We start from the raw sequence: 14533 nt of genomic DNA, 5'->3' as shown, positions 1-14533 counted from the left end.
CAGCCCAGATGCCCAGGACAATGCCTACCTGCGGGCGAGCTGTGCCTCACGTTTCTGCTTGGTCCAGAAGCTGGCATAGAGAATGGTCACCCCACACAGCACTGTGCGCACTGGCAGGCCGTGCACCCCCTGTAAGGTAGGAGGGGCGACAGGAATGGAGCAGGTCAGTGCCAGGCCCAGCACTGGGCGCTGCCTTCCCATAGGATTTTGTGGAATAGGAAAAAAGGTGTAAGTGGGGGGTCTCCCCACCCCCACCCCCGGGTCTCTCCCAAGCCCCAGATGAGGCTGTTTCCCCAGCCATTGGGTAGCAGCAGTGGCTCCCCCCAGCACAAGTCCCGGACTGGATGTGCCTGGACTAGGCCAGCACGCAGGGGGCTGTCTGGAGAAAGTGGGCCAGCCAAGACCTTCCCAAGCAGCCATGTCTGGCAGTGGCCACCCCAGAGAGACCTGGGTAAGGGGTGGGTGAGAGCTGCGGGGGAGGTGAGTGCCTGCCCGGGGTGGGGGCAGACTGCCCAAGGCCCAGCCACTGCCTTTAGGCAGTGGGGACAGGGCTCAGGTCCCAGAGGGAAAGGGGGGGTCCAGCAGGATCTGGGGGGACACAGGCCTGTTCCCACAGCCCCACCCAGCCCAGGCTCTGGTGAGGGGGAGGAGGGGAGGGTCACCTGCAGCTGGTCCAGGAGCTCCTGCAGGGTCAACTCCTCCCCGTGGGCACCAATCCCGGGCACCTCGACCCGATGCCAGCAGCTCCATGTCTCCTGGCCATACTGATAGGGACACAAGGGCAGGCTGATGTCAGCATGTGGTGGCACCCCCCTCCCCCACCTCTCTGTAGCCACCACAGGGCCAGGGAGCCAGATCTCCCCATCTTCTTTTCCACCCCCTGAGCACCAGCTCTGTGCATGGCCATGTACACTGGCACTGCCCCTCAACAATGACACACAGATCTCTCCCTGCTCTGCCCATTAATACAGGGCCCCCATCCATCGTGAGGGGCATTGCCAGAGCTGGCAGGAGCTCGGGGCTGGGCTAGCAGGGGCTGTGGGTCGGGAGTGAGGGGCATTGCCAGAGCTGTGGGGGGAGCCTAGGGCTGGGCCAACAGGGGCTGCGGGTCGGAGATGAGGGGCACCCAGGGGGGTGGGTTGCCTGGCCGGTCTCTTTTGCAATTCCCTCCTTTTCAGAATAATCAAAATCACCCCAGAACGTGAATTAGAAAATCCACATCCTGACAGTGGGGCCCAGAGCCTCCCTGGCCGATCCAGCACCCAGCCCACTTCCCCAATGCCTGTCCCAGTCCTGGCCTCTGGCTGGTGAGGGCGAGTGCAAATAGGACCCTGCATCCGAGGGGAAGCAGTGTTAGGGCATGGGGGCCATGCCCAGCCCTTCTACCCCCTCACATGGGGACGGGCAGGATGCAGAGGTCAGGGCAGGACATACGGCCTGGGGGTGGGAGTGGGGACACTGGAGGGGGAGGCACTGGAGCCCCTGGCTGGCCGGGCTGGGACAGGGGACAACCCCCATCCCCTGTGAGCATTGCCAAGGTGGGGGACTGGCGGCCCCTGCTGCCATCTGTGCCGCCAGCACTGCCAGCGCCAGGGGGGTCTGGGCTGCTGAGCTCTGGAGAGGCTGGGCTGGGCAGCCCTGCACAAAGCCCCATTGAGGCAGTGCTTCCCCCGCACACACACCATCAGTCATTTCTTCTGCCAAGCCCTGCGGATCTCTGCCCTGCACAGGACCCAGACAGCTGGGGCTGGGGGCAGCTTTGACTGCCAAGAAGCCAGGCCTTTCTGGGCAGCCCGGATGTGAGGAGAGCACACATGGCACACAAGGTCATCAAAAGGGAGATATGTGGAGTGCCTGGGGGGTGGGGTCAGGAGTTCTCACTGGCTCGGCCCTGGCATGGCTCATCCCCCCAAACCAGGGCCAGCATCGCCCCAGCTGGCCCCACCCTGGGCTGCAGAGATCTAGGGGGGCAGCATGGTCACCCCAGCCACCTCCTGCACCACAACTGGCCAGCCCACAGCACTTCCCCCAGCCTCACAGCTTCGCTCCCAGGCCTAGTGCCCATGCTGCTCAGCGCCAGCCCCAGGGCAAGCCAGACCTCTGCCCCTCCCCTGCTGGTCTCTCTGCTCAGCCTTCCAGCAGGGCCCCACTGTGCCAAGTCCCAGCGCCCTGCTCCTGGCCACTCTGCTGCCCTTCAGGCAGTGAGCTCATGGTAAGGAAACTGAGGCGCAGAGGCTGCAGGACCTGAGAAAACCCTTGCAGCAAGCCTGGCAGAGCTGAGCATGGCCCCTGGCTGGGCAGCTGGGGCTGGGGTGGGTGTGCTGGGAGCAGAACAGCCTGGCCATTTGCTGCAGCTGGCCCTGACCATTTGCTCTTGCCAAGTGCTGCGGTGGCTCCATGGGGCAGCGGGACTCCACCCCTTCTCACCTGGGTGGGACAAGGCATTAGCACCTGGCCACTCCCCCCGTCCATCCCCTTCGCCACCTGCAGCCTGAGAGCATGGCAGAGTTAACACTGTGCCTGCCATGGCACAGCTCCTCCTCTGGCCCCCACACGGAGCTGGGGGCCCTGCCTATGTGGGCACTGCCCCACATCCCCTCAGCCCAGCCTGAGAGATGCCAGCTGTGCCCCAGGAGCTCAGAGCACAGGCCTGGTCCCAGGACTCCTGGGTTCAAGTCCTGCCTGATGCTGCCCCGTTGGATGAACCTGGAGCAGCCCATCCGCTCCCAGCACCTCAGGTCCCCTCTGGGAAAGGGGCTGATGATCCCATTGGGGCTGGCAGGAGACTGTTCTACTCTTGCCAGCCTGCGCCCCCCCTTCCTGCCCCCAAGGGCAGCAGGGCGCTGACCCGGACGTCTCCGCCTCCTCCGCACATTGAGCCAGAGCTGGAAGCCAGCCTCTGCCCCTGCTGCCCTTGGCCTGCTCTCCTGCCAGCCCCTGTGTGCTGGAGCCGTGGCCCCACTGGTCTCCCAGCCAGGGAAGGGCTTCCCCAAGGCATCCAGGCCTTAAGAGGGGCTCTGGACCGCCTTGGGCTGCAGCTTGGAGTGCTCAGCAGGGGGTGAGTGTCAGGGATTGGGCCAGCATGGGCGGGGTGCTCTGCAGCAGGGTGTGGGGAAGGGGGTTCTCCCTGGCCCACAGGGCCAGCCCCCTTGCCCCTGTAGGGGGTGCTCTCCTTGCCCACGCTGGGACCAGCCCACAACCCCATTGCACCCCAGGCCCAGGAGCTGCGGTGTTGCTGTTGCCAGGGTCCTGGCCAGGCTGTGGGGTGCCCTGCTCCTTGCGGGGGGGGGGGGGTGAGGGCTGTGGGGTGCACTGCTAGGGGAGGGCTGCAGGAGGGCAAGTGCAGGCCGGGAGCTGAGCTAGCTGCGTTAGTGGAGATACATTGAGAGACACATGCCTGGCGCCTCCTCTTCCCTGTCGCCCCAGCCAGCCTGGCTCCCCTTCCCCCGCCCCCACAGGCAGCCTGGCTCCGTCCACGCTTCCTGTGCAGCAGGAAACTTGCCTCCTCCCCCTGACACATGGTCCCAATTTAGGGCCCTGCCTTCCCCTCCCCCCGCTCCCCATCTGCTGCTCAAGCGGAGTGTCAGGCCTGCAGAGGGGAGCAGAGCGGGGGTGCCCATCCCAGATGGGGAAGAAGAATGTGGGGGGTGTCCATCACAGGCTGGTGGGGCGAAGAGCTGGGAGGGTACCTGTCCCAGGCCGGGGAGGAGCCAGGCATTGGCACACAGCCGGGATGGGAGCAGATGCTGGGTGGCGCTGGCAGGGGGACAGCTAGAGATGGCCAGGGGCTCCATGCTGAGCACCCAAACTTGGGATGGGATGGCCCCTGTTCCCCTGGCTCCACAGATGGCCTCTCCCCACCATGCCCCACAGACAGATGGCTCCTGCCCCCCACCCCATAGTAACAGGTCCCGTGCTCAGCCCTTGCTCTGCACACAGGCCCCTGCTGCCCCATTGCTCCCCACACCTCTGCTGCATCCCCTGCTGCCCTACAGCCCCCCGCTGCCCCACAGTTCTGCCTGCTCCCCCAACTGCCCCACTGCCCAACAGCTCTGCCTGTTCTCCCCACTGACCTACAGACCCCCACTGATCCCCTTGCTTTGCCTATCCCCCCACTGCCCCACAGCTCTGCCTGCTCCCCCCGCTGCCCTACAGCCCCCCCACTGCTCCCCACAGCTGTCTGCTTCACCCGCTGCCCCACAGCTCCATCTGCTCCACCCCCTGCCTTACAGCCTCCCACTGCCCTACAGCTCTGCTTGCTCCCCCCCACTGCCCTACAGCCCACCACTGCCCCACAGCTAAGCCTGCTCCCCCCACTGCCCCACAGCTCTACCTGCTCCCTGCACTGCCCCACAGCCCCTCCACTGATCCCCTCAGCTCTTCCTGCCCCCCCCACTGCCCTACAACCCCTTGCTGTCCCACAGCTCTGCCTGCTCCCCCCACTGCCTCAGAGCCCCCCAGTGACCCACAGCTCTGCTTGCTCCCCACACTTCCCCACAGCCCACTGCTCTGCCTGCTCCACCCGATGCCCTACAGCCCCCACTGTCCCACAGCTCAGCCTGCTCCCCCCACTGCCCCACAGCCCCTCCAATGATCCCCACAGCTCTTCCTGCTCCTCTCCCTGCCCTACAGCCCCTCGCTGCTCCACAGCTCTGTCTGCTCCCCACACAGCCCCCCGCTGATCTCCACAGCTCTGCCTGCTCCCCCCTCTGCCATACAGCCCCCCACTGCCCCATATCTCTGCCTGCTCCCACTGCTTCCCTATAGACCCGCTGCCCCACATATCTGATGCTCCCCCCACTGCCCCAAAGCCCCCCACTGATCCCCACAGCTCTACCTGCTCCCCTCACTGCCCTACAGCCTCTGACTGATTCCCACAGCTGTCTCCTCCCCACGCTGCCACACAGCCCCCCGCTGATCCCCAAACCTCAGCTTGCTCCCCCCTCTGCCCTACAGCCCACCGCTACCTGACAGCTCTGCCTGCTCCCCCCTCTGCCCTATAGCCCCTGCTGCCCCACAGCTCAGCCTGCTCCCCTGTCTGCCCTACAACTCCACACTGATCTCCACAGTTCTGCCTGCTCCCACCGCTACTCCACAGCCCTTCATTGCCACCGAGCTCTGATGCTCCCCCCTCTGGACTACAAAACCCCGCTGCCCCACTGATCAGCCTGTTCCCTGCTGCCATACAGCACCCTGTATGGGCACTGATCCCCAAAGTTCAGCCTGCTCCCCCGTCTGCCCTACAGCCCCCGCTGCCCGATATCTCTGCCTGTACCCACTGCTTCCCTATAGACCCCGCTGCCCCACATATCTGATGCTCCCAACACTACCCTAAAGCCCCCCACTGATCCTCACAACTCTGCCTGTCCCACCTCTGCACTACAGCCCCTGCTGCCCCACAGCTCTGCCTGCTCCTCCCTCTGCCCCACAGCCCCCCACTGCCCCACAGCTGTCTGCTCCCCCCACTGACCTATAGCCCCCAGCTCCCCCACAGCTCTGCCTGCTCCACCATCCACTGTACAGCCCCACACTGTCCCACAGCTCTGCCTGCTCCCCCCACTGCCCCAGAGCCTCCCGCTGCCACACAGTTCAGACTGCTGCCCCACATATCCACCTGGTCCCCTCACAGCCCCCACCCCTTGCTGCTCCCCCCACTGCCCCACAGCCCCCCCACTGCCTCACAGCTCTCCCTGCTCCCCCCACTACCCCATAGCCCCCCACTGCCCCACAGCTCTTCCTGCTCCCCCCACTGCCCCACAGCCTCCCATAGTCCCCTACAGCTCTGCCTGCTCCCCCTCTGCCCTACAGCCCCCCCACTGCCCCACAGCTCTGCCTTCCCCCTAATGCCCTACAGCCCCCCAACTGTTCCCCACCACTCATCCTGCTCCCTCCGCTGCCCCACAGACCCCCAGTGCCCCACAACTCTGCCTGCTCCCTGCTGCCCTACAGCCCCCAACTAATTCCCACAGCTCTGTCTGCGCCCCCCGATGCCCCACAGCTCTGTCTGCTCCCCCTGCTGCCCCACAGTGCTCTCGTGCAACAAGGCCTGGCCAGGGGCAGGACAGGGTAGCTCCATGTGGTAGAGAGAAGGGCAGTTACCCAGCATGGTCCAGGCGTCAGGGGCTGGACAGCTCCCCACTGTGCGCACAGGATCTCGGCCCCCCACGCATGCTGGGCCCTGTGCCCAGGCAGAGGGCACAGCATAGGCCAGGCTCACTCACGTGCACGGCGCCCCTGAAATGCCCCGGCTGTGGCTCCCCTTGCTCTAGCACCACCCAGAGTGGGGGATCCCTAGCTACAGCTGCAGCCCCTTGCCCAGAGCCATGCTTCCCTCCACCACCACTGAGATGCAGCCTGTGCTGGTGAGGAACGCGGAGCAGCCAGGCAGCCACCCCAGAGCCGATAGCATACAGGAGATGTGAGTGTAACAGTGAGCCAGGACTCTGGGCGCACCTTCCCTGTGCCAACCTCCCCACGGCCACAGGCTGGGACCATTCCCACACTGTACTTCCAGGACACAGTCAGGGCGGGTGCAAGGATGTTTTGCGCCCTAGGCGAAACTTCCACCTTGCGCCCACCCCCCCGAGACTTGTGGCAGCTCTCCACCCCCCCCTCCACCCTAAGGCGCCCCACGGAAGCTCCCCATCCCACTCTGTCCTGCGGTGCCCCCCCCCGCAGCAGCTCCCCACCTCCGCTCTGTGGCGGCCACCCTCCCCCTGCGGCAGCTCCCCCCAGCCCAGGAGCCGTGCAACAGCTCCCCTCCCCAGCTCACCTCTGCTCCGCCTCCTCCCCGAGCACGGCGTCGCCGCTCCACTTTTCCCGCCTCCCAAGCTTGCGGCGCCAATCAGCTGTTTGGCGCCGCAAGCCTGGGAGGGAGAGAAGCAGAGCGGGGATGGAGGCGGAGCAGAGGTGAGCTGGGGCAGGAAGCAATTCCCCTGTGTGCTGGCTCCCCCCCTTTACTAGCTGCAGGCGGCCCTCCCCATGCCCCATTGCCCCAGCTCCGTCCGTTTAAATGTCACCGCCAACCGGGGCGGCCGAAGATCCAGCCGCCACAGTCATCAACGAAGAACCCGAAATGCCGCCCCCCAAATGCTAGTGCCGTAGGCGACCGCCTAGGCCTAGGTCGCCTAATGGGTTGCACCAGCCCTGGGCACAGTCCCCATAGGGCCACGCTGGGGCATCGGGCCAGCCGCAACTGCCAGGGGAGACTCTGTATGAGTCTCTGCAGCACAGTGCCCCTTGTGCTGTACTGGGGCATAGGTGCCAGTCCGGACTGCCAGGGAGACTCCCGCCCTGCTCCCTGCAGCACAGCGGCCCCTAGTGCTGCACTGGGGCATTGGGCCAGCCCTCACTGCCAGGATGCGGGCACCAGGGTCCAGCATCCCCCCAGCCACTGACTTTGCTGCCCTTGAGGAGGGTCTATCCCCCCCTCCCTGCCACTCAGCCCCTGCCCAGGTGCGGGGGAGGTCATTGGCAAGGCCGGGCATGGGGTCTCACCTTGTAAGTGGCTAGGGGCGACAGGGGATGGAAGCGGGCGAGCAGCGGCTCCGCAAGCTGCAGGAAACTGTTGCAGTAGGAGCTGAGGTCCTGGTGACCCCACACCAGCTTGTAGAGCTCTAGGCATGCCAATCCGGCCACTGCTGCCGTCGTGGTGGCAATGGCGGGCACAATCCTGCCCGCCACCTGCTTGCTCTGCCAGGCAACAGGAAACTATGTCAGCAGTGGCTGTCAGGGGAGGGCGCAGGGCCCCAAACCTCGCAGCTATCCTGGGGAGGCCTTCACCCCACCTCCACCCCCACCCCCACACTGTGTCTGTCCCCGGGGGGCCCATAGTCCCACCCCCATCCCACATCTGTGCCCAGGGGGGCTGTCATCCCACCCCCATCCCACATCTGTGCCCGGGGGGGCCGTCGTCCCACTCCTGCCACACATCTGTGCCCAGGGGGGCCCATTGCCCCGCGTCTGTCCCTGGGAGGCGCATGGTCCCGGCCCCACCCTTCATCTGTCCCCAGGGAGGCCATCGCCCCACCCCCGCCCCATGTCTGTCCCTGGGAGGCGCATGGCCCTGGCCCCACCCTTCGTCTGTCCCTGGGGGTGCATGGCCCTGCCCCCACCCCACCTCTCTCCCTGGGGGGACTGTCCCCCTGCACCTTGTGCCAGTCAGCAGGGGCGATGCCGTAGTTCGCAGCCCGCAGGTTCGACGCGGCCATGATGAAATCCACGTGGCCATTGCTGTCGTCGTCCTGCAAGGCCAGTGCGAGAGAAGTGTGATGAGAACTGGGGGAGATGGGAGGGCACATGGGTGCCCAGCACGTCTCTGACATGAACCCCTGTTCTGAGTGACACGGACAGCCAGCTGCCTGGCAACTCTGGCCACTTCCTGAGCTGTGGCCCCTGCCTGACCCCATGTGGCCATGCCAGCCCCTGTTTGACCCACGTGACTTCAATAGCCCCTGCCCAACTGCTGCCTGACCCCACGTGGCCATGCCAGCCTCTGCCTGACCCTGCATGGCCACCCTGGCCCCTGCCCGACCCTGCATGGCTTCACTGGCTCTTGCCCAACCTCATGTGGCAGTAATAGACAGTCCCTGCCCAGACAGCACCCACAGGGCAAAGGCCAGCCAGCTGGTGGGGCCGTGTGCTCCACCCTAGCCCCTCATGCTGCCCCCGGGCACGTTAGAATCTCCTGCAGCCCCAGCCCCTGGGCGATGCCAATCAGGCCGGCCACCCACCCCAGCCATGGCTCACAATGCCACCACCTGCCCACCAGCACCTGGGGGAGAGTGACCCCGGCCGGCAGAGCACCCACTACCTTCTCAAAATGAATAGGCTCCATGAGGTGGGTGCTGCCACACCCCACCTCCAGCAGTGCCTGTCTGCGCTCTGCCAGCTCCTGCCTCAGCGCTGCCAGCTGCTCCTCGTCTGCAGAGGACACAGAGAACAGTGGGGCTGCAGCTGGGGGCGGGTTCCCCGGGCCCATCTGTGGTACTCAGGAAACCCCCGAGCCAGCAGCAGGGTGGGGCAGCTCTGGCAGGGAGACTGGTGCTGAGCACTGTCCCAGGGTGAAGCCACAGACAGCAATATCCCCAGCAGGCACTGGCCCGAGCTGTTCTGGGATGGTGCCAGGAGCACTGCCAGGCCAGAAGAGCAGGAGCAGGGCCTGCGAGGTGCCCATTTGGGAGCGGGGCCAGTACACACCTCAGAGGGGCCCAGGGGCAGCATGGGGCCTGCAGCCGAGCCTCAGGCAAGGAATGGGCCAGGCTCAAGTCCTGCCTGTGCCAAGGCCCTCTGAGCCCCAGCGAGGGCGGTGGTGAAGTCAGGGCACCCCTTTCCCCGGGGAGCCAGGCTAGGACAGGATTCCTCTGGCCCAGGTGGGGGGCACCCATCCGCCCTGGGCAGCAGGTACAAATGGAGATGCAGGCTGATGGGCAGGGGGTGCCCAAGGCGGCGCCTGCGAGGGAAATGTCAACTCCAGAAGGGCCCGAGCCAGGCCAGTGAGCCTGCAGGTGTCTGCAGAGGGCGATGGGCTGCTCTGCGCTGGGCCCTGGGGTGCCTGGCCACCAACTCCCACAGGACAGAGCAGAGCCCCTCTCCCCCGCGTCAAGCAGAGCTCCCTGCCCGCCGGCACCAGGCAGAGCCCCTCCCACCCGACTGGCACCAGGCTGAGCTCCCTGCCCCGGCCGGCGCCTACTTCCCCTCCCCACTGCGCAGCCCCTGGCACTGCGGCCCAAGCATGGCCCTTACCGACCCCGGCGGGCACCTCCTCCATTTCCTCCTCCGTGACAGGGATCCGCACCGCCACCTCCAGCTGGAAGGGAGGCATGGCCATGGCCCGTAGTGTCTCCCTGGCAGCTGCCCGGTCCCGGGGCACCTGCAGCCTGTGCGTCTGGGCAAAGAGGCTGGCAGCTGCCATGATATACTCCATGTGGGTGCTCTGTGAATACAGTCTGGCTCAGCGGTGGGGAGGGGCAGTCCCTGCTCCCCCTGTCCCACCCCTCCCTGTCCGACCCCTCCCCCTACTTTCCCTGCTCCACCCCTCCATCTCCCACCTCTCCTGACCACCTATACCTTGCACCGTCAACTGCCCACGCCCAAAATGATTGCCCAGTGCCCTTGCCCATCCATACCCTGAACCATCACCCACCCATGTCCAGTGCCCTTGCCCACCTGCTGACCTGTGCTCTGTACCGTCACCCGCCCCACCCACCATTGCCCTGCACCATCATTCACCCACCAACCTGTACCCTGCACCGTCACCCGCCCATACCTGGCGCCATTGCCCTGTGACATCATCCACACACCCATCTGTCCCTGCACCCACCCGCTTCTACCCTGCACTGTAACCTGCCCACGCCCGGAATCCTCACCCACGCACCCACCCATACCCTGCACCATCACCCGACCATGCCCAGCACCCTTGCCCACCTGCCTGTGTGTATTCTGCACCCAGGTCCAGCACCATCATACGGTCGCCCATCTGTACCCTGCCCCACCCACCATTGCCCTGTTCCATCATCCACACACCTACTTGTACCCTGCACCATCCCATGCCCGGTGCCCTTGCTCATCATTGCCCTGTGCCATCATCCACACATCCGTCTGTACTGTGTACGCGCCTGCCTGTACCCTGCACCATTACCCATGCCCAGCACCATCATGAACCCGCCTGCCTGTACCTTGCTTCATCACCTGCCCCACCCACCATCACCCTGTGCCATCATCCACCCGCCCTCCTGTACCCTGCACAGTCACTCGCCCACACCCAGCGCCCTTGCCCACCCGACTGCCGGTACCTTGCACCATCACCCACACACACCTGGCACACTCGCCCACCTACCGCCTGTACCCTTTACTGTCACCTGTGCCCACCCACCCTTACCATCACCTGTGCCCACCTGCCCATCGCCCACCCGCCCGTACCCTGCACTGTCACGCACCCATGCCCAATGCCCTCGCCCCCCACCATCACCTGTTGCTTTTGTCTGCCCACCTGCCTTTACTCTGCACTGTCATGCATGCTCACCTGCCCACACCCGGCACCATCACCCACTCACCCCTACCCTGCACCATCACCTGCCCGGTGCCCGTGCCCACCCACCTGCCTGTGCCCTGCACTGTCACCCGCGCCCAGCATCATCACCCTGTGCCATGATCCACCCTCCTGTCTGTACCCTGCACCGTTACCCGCACCGTTACCCGCCTATACCCAGCACCATTGCCCTGGCCATCATCCAGCCGCCCGTACCCTGCACCATCTGTGATAGAGTAGGGAGTATTAACCTGGTAATGTTGCATGGGGGTTTTACTAGTTTACTGTCTTCTGCTAACACGGGGCGTGCCTCCGTTTCCCTGAGGTACTGCACCAATACTAGATGGTGATGGGAAATAAGGGTCTGACTTCACTGAGGGATGATACTTCAGGGTCAGCGGCTGCCCTTCGTAACCTGAGCCCAGGATGGGGTTGGGGCCAGGTCAGGGGTGAGCTGGAGCCAGTTCGCACCGGTTCGCGCGAACCCGTTGTTAAATTTAGAAGCAGTTTTAGAACCGCTTGTTAACTAGCTTCCCTGCGAGGGAAGCTTTGATGGGCTCTGCCTGGGAAGCCTGTAATTCCTCCTCCCGGCCGCTGGGGGCGCTGCGCTGTGCTGCGAGAGCCATGTGAACTGCCTCCTGGCCATGTTGCTGCTCCTGCTCTTTGGACCTCTGGCCCTGGGGCTCCTGCTGCTGCCTGGTGAGTCCCCGGCTGCGTCCTGCTGCTCCCAGCCCCCCCCCTCCCCCGTGTGAGTATCTGCGCCCCTTCCCTGCCCGCAGCCAGCCCCTGCCCCCAGCCAGCCGCAGCCAGCCCCTGCCCCCAGCCAGCCCCCTGCCCGCAGCTACCCGCAGCCGCCCCTGCCCCCAGCCACAGCCACCCCCCTGCCCGCAGCCAGCCCCTGCCCCCAGCCAGCCCCTGCCCCCAGCCACAGCCACCCCCCTGCCCGCAGCCAGCCCCTGCCCCCAGCCAGCCCCAGCCACCCCCTGCCTCACCCCCTGCCCCCAGCCCCTGCCCCCAGCCACCCCCTGCCCCTGCCCGCAGCCACCCCCTGCCCCCAGCCAGCCCCAGCCAGCCCCTGCCCGCAGCCGCCCCCTGCCCCCAGCCAGCTCCTGCCCACAGCCGCCCCCCTGCCTGCAGCCAGCCCCTGCCCACAGCCGCCCCCCTGCCTGCAGCCAGCCCCTGCCCACAGCCGCCCCCCTGCCTGCAGCCAGCCTCTGCCCACAGCTGCCCCCTGCCCCACCCCCTGCCCACAGCCACCCGCAGCCGCCCCCTGCCCCGCAGCCAGCCCCTGCCCCACAGCCAGCCCCTGCCCACAGCCGCCCTCTGCCCGCAGCCAGCCCTTGCCGCAGCCACCCTCTGCCCGCAGCCACCCTCTGCCTGCAGCCCCTGCCACAGCCACCCCCTGCCTGCAGCCAGCCTCTGCCCACAGCCGCCCACAGCCACCCGCAGCCCGCCCGTCTGCATCACCTGCCCACAGCCAGCCCGTGTCACTCCCTGCCTCCAGCTAGCCCTGCCCCACGCCCCTATCTGCAGCCAGCCCCACATCCACTGGTGCCCTGCAGTTCCCAGGGCAGTAACCCTGCACACCTGCTTTAATGAGGGGGGGGCAGGGAGCAGCTGGGACCCACACATGTGCACACCCTAGAGTGACCAGACAGCAAGTGTGAAAAATCGGGACGGGGGTAAGGGGTAATAGGAGCCTATATAAGAAAAAGACCCAAAAATTGAGACTGTCCCTGATCACCACCCACACATGTGAAACGGAGCTCATTTCTAGTTCAGCCCCATCTTTTTAAAAAAGAACTTTAGGTAGGGTTAAAATACATCTGTATTTTCCTGGACATCTCAGGCTTTTCGGTTCTTAATCACCTCCTGGGAAAATATGGACGTATGGTAACCCTATTGGTACAAAAAATACATGCTGTCGCACATCCCTTAAATCAGAACTTTTTATAGGGAACCAGTTGTTAAATCAGAACTTTTTATAGGGAACCCGTTGTTAAGATTTTGGCAGCTCATCACTGGGCCAGGTGACACCTTAGAATCATAGAATCTCAGGGTTGGAAGGGACCTCAGGAGGTCATCTAGTCCAACCCCCTGCTCAAAGCAGGACCAAACCCAGCTAAATCATCCCAGCCAGGGCTTTGTCAAGCCTGACCTTAAAAACCTCTAAGGAAGGAGATTCCACTACCTCCCTAGGTAACCCATTCCAGTTCTTCACCACCCTACTAGTGAAAAAGTTTTTCCTAATATCCAGCCTAAACCTCCCCCTCTGCAACTTGAGACCATTACTCCTTGTTCTGTCATCTTCTACCACTGAGAACAGTCTAGATCCATCCTCTTTGGAACCCCCTTTCAGGTAGTTGAAAGCAGCTATCAAATCCCCCCTCATTCTTCTCTTCTGCAGACTAAACAATCCCAGTTCCCTCAGCCTCTCCTCATAAGTCATGTGCTCCAGCCCCCTAATCATTTTTGTTGCCCTCCGCTGGACTCTCTCCAATTTATCCACATCCTTCTTGTAGTGTGGGGCCCAAAACTGGACACAGTACTCCAAATGAGGCCTCACCAGTGCTGAGTAGAGGGGAATGATCACATCCCTCGATCTGCTGGAAATGCCCCTACTTATACAACCCAAAATGCCATTAGCCTTCTTGGCAACAAGGGCACACTGTTGACTCGTATTCAGCTTTTCGTCCACCGTAACCCCTAGGTCCTTTTCTGCAGAACTGCTGCCCAGCCATTCGGTCCCTAGTCTGTAGCAGTGCATGGGATTCTTCCGTCCTAAGTGCAGGACTCTGCACTTGTCCTTGTTGAACCTCATCATATTTCTTTTGGCCCAATCCTCTAATTTGTCTAGGTCCCTCTGTATCCTAGCCCTACCCTCCAGCGTATCAACCACTCCTCCCAGTTTAGTGTCATCTGCAAACTTGCTAAGGGTGCAGTCCACACCATCCTCCAGATCGTTAATGAAGATATTGAATAAAACCGGCCCCAGCACCGACCCTTGGGGCACTCCACTTGATACCTTCTGCCAGGGAAACTGGACAGAGGCTAGAGGAGGAGCTGAGGGTGTGGCTGGGTGAGACTGATGGAGGGAGGTTCAGTTTGGAGCTGGCTGGGGAGATGGGGGAAGCCCAGAACCTGGATCTGGGCTCCCCACCTCCCAGGATGGACCTGACTGAGGGGTCCTGTTTTCTGTACCTACAAGCTCTGTTTTAGACTGTGTTCCTGTCCTCTAATAAACCTTCTGTTTTACTGGCTGGCTGAGTCACAGTGAATTGCAGGAAGTGGGAGGTGCAGGGCCCTGACTCCACTACACTTCATGACACCATCACACGCCCACGCCTGGTGCCCTTGTCCACCCACCCGCACTCTGCACTGTCACATGTGCCCAGCACCATCGCCCTGCGTCATCATACACCCACCCGCCTGTACCCTGCACCATCACCCACCCCACCCACCATCACCCTGCGCCATCATCCACCCACCACCTGTACCCTGTAC

At 64.0% G+C, this 14533-nt stretch overlaps 1 protein-coding gene across 7 annotated transcripts in view; it reads right to left on the bottom strand.

Annotated features, from left to right (window-relative positions):
• UBA7 (ubiquitin like modifier activating enzyme 7) overlaps positions 1–14533 on the bottom strand; it is a 54062-nt gene that overhangs the window by 1147 nt on the left and 38382 nt on the right. For 6 of the 7 annotated variants that reach the window (XM_045025098.1, XM_045025100.1, XM_045025095.1 and 3 more), the window contains 6 exons: positions 9745–9934; positions 8813–8922; positions 8151–8243; positions 7498–7692; positions 663–764; positions 29–129 (listed from right to left, as the gene is read on the bottom strand). In XM_045025098.1, the coding sequence (XP_044881033.1) occupies positions 29–129; positions 663–764; positions 7498–7692; positions 8151–8243; positions 8813–8922; positions 9745–9934 (791 nt within the window). Of the gene's footprint in view, positions 1–28; positions 130–662; positions 765–7497; positions 7693–8150; positions 8278–8812; positions 8923–9744; positions 9935–14533 lie in introns of those variants that run through there. The other variant, XM_045025102.1, reaches the window with a different exon arrangement.

The sequence above is a fragment of the Mauremys mutica genome, chromosome 7 (genome assembly GCF_020497125.1).
Source record: "Mauremys mutica isolate MM-2020 ecotype Southern chromosome 7, ASM2049712v1, whole genome shotgun sequence".
NCBI classification, from domain to species: domain Eukaryota; kingdom Metazoa; phylum Chordata; order Testudines; family Geoemydidae; genus Mauremys; species Mauremys mutica.
The sequence above is the reverse complement of the archived record's forward strand: the minus strand, read 5'-3'. Positions and strand labels throughout refer to the sequence as shown.